Source organism: Echinops telfairi, unplaced genomic scaffold (assembly GCF_000313985.2).
Source record: "Echinops telfairi isolate 266 unplaced genomic scaffold, ASM31398v2 ScPeMD7_18;HRSCAF=68, whole genome shotgun sequence".
NCBI lineage: Eukaryota > Metazoa > Chordata > Mammalia > Afrosoricida > Tenrecidae > Echinops > Echinops telfairi.
Genome location: NW_022103915.1, coordinates 62,044,491 through 62,051,293, shown reverse-complemented (window position 1 = coordinate 62,051,293; position 6,803 = coordinate 62,044,491). Strand labels below are relative to the sequence as shown.

The 6,803-nt window shown below is 34.4% G+C and overlaps 1 protein-coding gene across 3 annotated transcripts in view; it reads left to right on the top strand.

Moving 5' to 3' along the window:
- TOGARAM1 (TOG array regulator of axonemal microtubules 1) overlaps window positions 1-6,803 on the top strand; it is a 95,132-nt gene that overhangs the window by 27,477 nt on the left and 60,852 nt on the right. For 2 of the 3 annotated variants that reach the window (XM_045287898.1, XM_045287896.1), the window contains exons 4-5: window positions 3,562-3,870; window positions 5,060-5,319. In XM_045287898.1, the coding sequence (XP_045143833.1) occupies window positions 3,562-3,870; window positions 5,060-5,319 (569 nt within the window). The remainder of the gene's footprint in view (window positions 1-3,561; window positions 3,871-5,059; window positions 5,320-6,803) is intronic. The other variant, XM_045287897.1, reaches the window with a different exon arrangement.

Genomic DNA, 6,803 nt, shown 5'->3' with positions numbered 1-6,803 from the left:
TTTTTTTTTGTTCCCTTTCCCCACCTCCTCCCCTGTTGTCTACCATGTGCATCCTTACATTTGATCTGTTCCCTTCCATACCTATGTGACTTTTAAGAAGTTATCAACCCCTTTATTTTTCAAATTTGTGAAATAGGACTGTTATCCTTACAGGATTATTGTAAGGATTAAATAAATCATTATATAGAGAGTTCGTTGAACACTCCTTGACATATAGTAAGTGCTCAGTAAACATTAGGTCTCATCATCATTATCATTAGATATCTGTGTAGAAGGTCTAATTTCATTAAGAAGGAGAAAAGAAAATCTAGTAGAATTCAGCAAGGTTGCTAGACATGTTGTCAATGTTATTGAGTGGGATCCAACTCATAGGAACATATGTACAGCAGAACGAAACACTGCCTGGTCCTGCACCAGCCTCATAATTGTTATGATGCCTGAACACTTAATTGTATCCACTGTGTCACTCTATCTTGTTGAGGGTTTTTTGTTTTTGTTTTTTTCCTGACTCAGTGTTACCAAGCATGAAGAAGGGCACTTCTTCAGGGACTGGTTGATCCTATAACATGTCCAAAGTACTTTATACAAAATTGCACCATTAGATTCAGATTTGTTAGTTCTTCTGGCACATTTGATATCCTTCCCAATATCATACTTGAAAGGCATCAAGTCTTATTTGGTGTTCCTGATCATTTATCCAGCTTTTGCATGCATATGAGGTAATTGAAAGTACTAGGGCTTTGGTAGGCACATCTTTGCCCTCAAGGTGACATCTTTTGCAGCAGTTTTGCTGATTGGAATATATACCCATTGATTGTTTTATTTTAACAATTTTATTGACATATAATTCATAGGCCATACAATTCAGATTTAAAAATCAAATTTAAAAGAGTTGTACAATCATCACCACTATCAATTTTAGGAGATTTTCTTCATTCTTATACTCATTATTATTAGCTCCTCAATTCCCCCAACCTTCTCTGCCATAATCCTAAGAAAATAATAATGTAGTTATTGTCTCTATAGGCTTAACTGTCCTGGATTTCATATATAGTAACACACATACAAAACCAACAATAATAACAAACTAAAGCACAAAAATAGGAGAATAAAGCAAAATAATAAGAACTAAAACAAATGTAAGACGGGACAAAAGGCATAACAAATAATAGGATGTTAAATTTCACCCTAATTAAGCTTCAGTAATCCACTTTCCAATACACTCTAACATCCAGGCCATTCGCATCCCTAGTCTGTGGTCGAGGGGATCCACCAATGGTTTAATCCACATGAGGACCCTGCAAAAGGGATTTGGGCTTTCACTGTCATCAATAGCCTTCAGCAAATTGGGTGCTTGGAATTTGCGCTCTTATTACTTAATTCTCTCCTCCAGTCTTAAATTTTATCTTTACATTCCTTGGGTCACATACGCTGGTATGCTTCTATGTGGACATAGCTGACACCTCATTTAGATGGCTGGTTGTTTTAAGACAAGCTTTTAAGACCTCTGATACTAGTCTTTCTGATAGCCAGGCACCATATGTTTTCTTCACCAAGTTTTGCTATAGCACCCAAAACCTTAGTGATCTCTTCATGAGCACAGGTATTGAGTAGGATCCCATTTGTGAATTAACTATACTTGAATTAGGGCATAAGATTAAGTGTGAGCTCAAAATACATGCATACATAGTAAGGTTTATATATGTCTCTGGTCCACTTTAGAGATAGCATTATCATTTGGGACTCATAAATAATCCCCATGGAGCGTATGATAATTCTATTAATAGTAACATTAATTTTGCCATTAGTATACAATTTAAAATACTGATGAGAAAAAGAAAGTATACATGTATATTTTAGACTTAAATATTTGGGTTGTGGTACAGATTAAAAACTTAAGTGACTAGACAGTATTTATGCAAACAGTGAAGACTGGATATAGGTCAAAACTTTGAATAACGCTTATTAAGACAGAACTATGCATGCTAGACTAAGACATGTCATATAAAAACAATGAGTATGAGAATAGCAAATATATGGTAGTCTTAAATTGCCGATTGTTGAGCATCCTCAAGGCAGGAGATTTGAACAAACTTCCAAATCCATAACATTGGGAAATAGTAGCCATTTGCTGCTTTCCACACTAGGCCATTTTATAGCCTTAAGTCCAAGGGAGTGTTTCAGTTCCTTTCATCTGCTACAGGTGTATAAGGTAAAGTTCAGTTTGCTTAGTGGGATTTCCAAATTGAATCCTGCTGGGATGGCCCATGAAGGATTTGTGCACCTCAAAAGGACAGTCCAATGTCAAGTTTTAGTTGTCTATAGTACTTGGCATGTATCACCCAGGGCTAGATAGAAATTCGATCAACAGTGACTGATTAGGAAAATAATACAGACTCTAGTATCCCATCGGGGGTCTATATAAGTACTGTTAATTGTTTTTCCCAAGGGCATATCCGATTGATGCCTTGATTGCTGCTTCAGTGGGCATTGGTTGGGGACTAATAATGAAGTGAAATCTTTGACAACTTCAGTCTTTATTTTTCCATTTATCATGATGCTGCCTAATGATCTGGTTATAAGGATTTTTTGTTTTTATGTTGAGGTGTAATATTTACCAAAGGTCAATAAAGTACCTATATACAGAAAATGTAATTTTCAATACAAAGTTACATTATCAACAAAATATATAAGATAGCTGAAAATCTAACAAAAATTAATTTAGCTTTCATTATGAAACAAAATAGTTTAAAAAAATAAAAACACCCAAATAAATGAAATACCATAATTTTAAACTGGTAGATTCAGTATTGGAAAATGCCATTTCTTCACAGATTAATCTGCAAATTCAATTTCATTCCAGCACAAATCACAATAGATTAGTTTATGAAACCTGACAGGTAGATTCTAAAATTTATGTGAAAGATTAGCCAACATAATATAAAAACTCAAAACAGCAGATACTTGTCCTATAACTAAATCAAAATACCACACTAATTACCATCAAATTGATTCCTAAAAAACACACACAAATATATAGTCATATAGCCTGTTCCTCTTCATAACAACCCTGTAAGGTAGAATAGAACTGCCTGATATTTTCCTAGGCCATAAATCTTTAAGCAAACAGATCAGCATATCTTTCTCCATTAAACTTGAACCACAGACATTTGGATTCCGGCTTAGCACTTAATTCCTGTGCACCAGGGCTCCTTGTATCAGATAGAATAGTGATAAATAAAACTTTGTGATTGTGGTGAAAGGAAAGATAAATAGGCTAATGGAATCTCATGAGGAGTATCTATGGATTGACTTAAAAATATTTGGGGGGAGGAAAGAAAAAATATTGGGGGACTTCGTAGAACACAAAAGGATGGATCAATTTTAAAAATGGTTTTAGGAATATTGGGCTATCAATATGGGGGAGGGAAAAGAATTAAATCTTTGATTCACATAAGCAAAAATACAAGTACCAAATAAGATGGGAATTTGAATGAAAAGCAAATAAGTTGTAAAATCCTTAGTAAATACATAACATGTTTTCTTTTGTTTTTGTTACAGTGTATGCTAGCCTAACTTCTGGCAGTAAGATGCAGCAAGCATTTGGTAGTCAAACAGAGCACACTTTTTCATACTCTGGTCCAAATCCAAGTTCAGGAGCCTTCATCCTTCCATCCTATCCTCTCTCATCACCCCGAACTAGTCCAAAGCACACAACTCCTCTTACTGGATCTCCAAAGAAGTGTCAAGATAATTCCATTAATTTTTCAAATTCCTGGCCTCTTAAAAGTTTTGAAGGACTGTCAAAGCCAAGTCCACAGAAAAAACTTGTCAGCCAAAAATCATCTGACCCTACAGGTAGACATGATGGTAAAAAGCAATATACTTTGTTGTTCAAATTTGTTTGAATGTTTGAATTGTTATTATGGAGTTAGTACATAGAGTTGACAGATCTTTTAAAACCAGGAGATTATATTTTCTTTTCCTATGTGAATAAATATTTAAGACTATATTTAACAGTATGTTGAATAGATCAGATGTATAACATAAAATCTATCTGAAATCATTATCACTACAAAATCTTTCTCTTTGTTTTGGAACTAGACAATAATATTGTATGTTGACTTTATAGTAGACATAAATCACATATGTTCCCTGAGAATCCAGTAACAAAGTTTAGCTTTGCAAATATATTGTTCATATGCATAACATTGAATGTTTAATATTCACATATTCAACTATTATTTATTGAATGTTTATTATATGCTAAAATTATATTAAATTGTTCTCTAATATTTGTTATAAACTAAAATATTCTTTACTTAGCAATAGCACACTCTAAAATCATGAAATTTGATCATTCATTTGGGGTAGCTGTAGTAGCAAAGGCAACCCTTCTATGCCACTGCTTTCCTATCTCCAGCATCTGAGATAGTTCTTCTATCTCTAAACTTCCCTATGACAACAGTGCTCCAATATGCAACCATAAAGCTAATTTAATATCTTTTCAAATCTCATCCCTTCCTCCTAGCACTAAACCTTTAGTCTCTTAGTTTTTCCATGCCTGTGTTTTCTACATGGTTAATGCTTAACTGTTTGTAACTCTCAGGGACATCCTGAGGACATCCTAAGACATCCTGAAACATCCTAAATTTTAGGGACATCCTAAAACATCCTGAATCTAGAAAAGGGCTTCTTAAACGTTTTCTCCTTGCAACCCCTTTTTGCCCACAAAATCTGTAGTATGGTCAAGTGTTGCCAGAAGCACTTGCTTTTTAATTAATATTTGGTGGTTGCATGTTTAGAAACTTTTTCTGTTGCCAATTTTTTTTGCCACCCCCACCTTCAATTATCTCATATGGGCTAGAGACCCACATTTTAAGAAGTTTTATCTTAGAAGTTATTGATACTTCAATTTTATCACATTTTAGATACTGTTCATTATTTCTAATAAAATATGCTTTTTACTTAAAAACAATATATTGCAAACATTTTTGATGTTAACTCCCTGTTCTTTGAAATTAAAATGAAAGAAATAAAACATATCTTTTCCATGCAGGAGAAAATTCTCAAGGGAAACCTCCAGTTCAACTGGCACCTGCTTTGGTGAGATCACCGTCTTTCAGACGAGGCCTAAACGGGACAAAGCCGGTGCCTCCCATACCAAGAGGAATAAACCTTTTGCCTGATAAAGCTAATTTAAGCACAGTGGGAAACAAAAAGAAAGAACCTGATGATATGTGGAAGAATGAAAAAGATAGTCTTGCAGTTGATCTCTCCGAATTAAATGTTACAGATAAAGATTTGGATCAAGAAGAGGTTAGAATCAAGCATGATTTTCTATTTTAAAACTCATTGTATTTTCTATGTATTAAAGCTATTATTTTAGGACAATCAAGTAATTATTTACTTTATATTCTGATTTGACTGAGTTTATAGAGCAAATCAGTCTTCCATTCACTAATCCTACACATTTGGTTTTATGCCTTTGATTCCAGTCCACACAATGTAACAGCAGTTAGCTCCTTTCCTCCCTGTTTCTCATTTTCATTTGTCCTTTCCAATCCCTTCTTGCTTTCTGAAATTTGTCTTTGAGCAAATGCTCTCCTTTTGATCTTAGATAATTGATTGTTCTAAGAAGTGTATAGTTCCCTGGTGATTTATTACTTACTGTGTAGACTTGCCTTTTGTTTGAAGTGAAAATTGAGCCACAGTGGGGAGTTCCATTCAAGGCTTGATCAAGGGCCATAGTTTTTTGAAATTCTTGAATCCAGCCAGCCAGGGAGTCTTTATTATGTTGAGTTTTATTCCATGTTTTATTTCTTCACTATCCAGGACCTGTCAGAGAACTATCTAGTTCTTACGGTTTCAGGGTTATGGAAGCTAAGGTTTGTATGGTCCATTAGTCTTTTGGACTTACTGCCCTCTTCCCATTATAGGGTTGGATTATTGGTCTTTTAGTTGTTGAAATGTTGAAGTTGTTTATAAATCTTAGAGACTAATCCCTTGTCTCATATGTAGCCAAAATTTTTGAGAAAAATCAATTACTTTATGTACCATAACATTTTTTCTTATTTACTAAAGTATTTCAAGCTTTTTATGGAAAATGTGGAAAGGACAATGAAGTGTTGGGAAGAAGATTCACCAAATCTTACTACCATGAACTTTCAAATGTGTATCATTACAGTATTTTTTCTATGCATGGATTACTCATTTTAAAAATAAACATATATATAACATAATACACTCATGCACAGACTCCCATTCCAATTTTTACTATGTGAACAACACTGTGATGAATGTTGTTTCACATATCTTTTATGAATGATCAAGGTTTTCTTTAACTATGAATTGAGAATTTTTCTTTAAATCATTTTATTTGGGGGTCGTATAACTCTTATCACAATCCATCCATCCATCCATTGTGTCAAGCACATTTGGACATATGTTGCCATCATCATTTTCAAAGCATTTTCTTTCTACTTGAGCTGTTGGTATCAGCTTCTCATTTTTTACCCTCCCTCCCTACGTCATTAGCCCTTGATAATTTATAGATTATTATTTTTTAATGTCTTACACTCTCCTATGTCTCCCTTCACCCACTTTTCTGTTGTGCATCCCCCTGAGAGGGGGTTATAGGTAGATCATTGTGATTACATCCCCCTATTTCCCACCTTACCCTTACCCTCCTGATGTGGCTACTCTCTATATTGGTCCTGAAGGGTTTATGTGTCCTGGATTCTGTCTGCTTCCAGCTTTTATCTGTACCCGTGTACATGCTCTGGTCTAGCCAGATTTGTAAG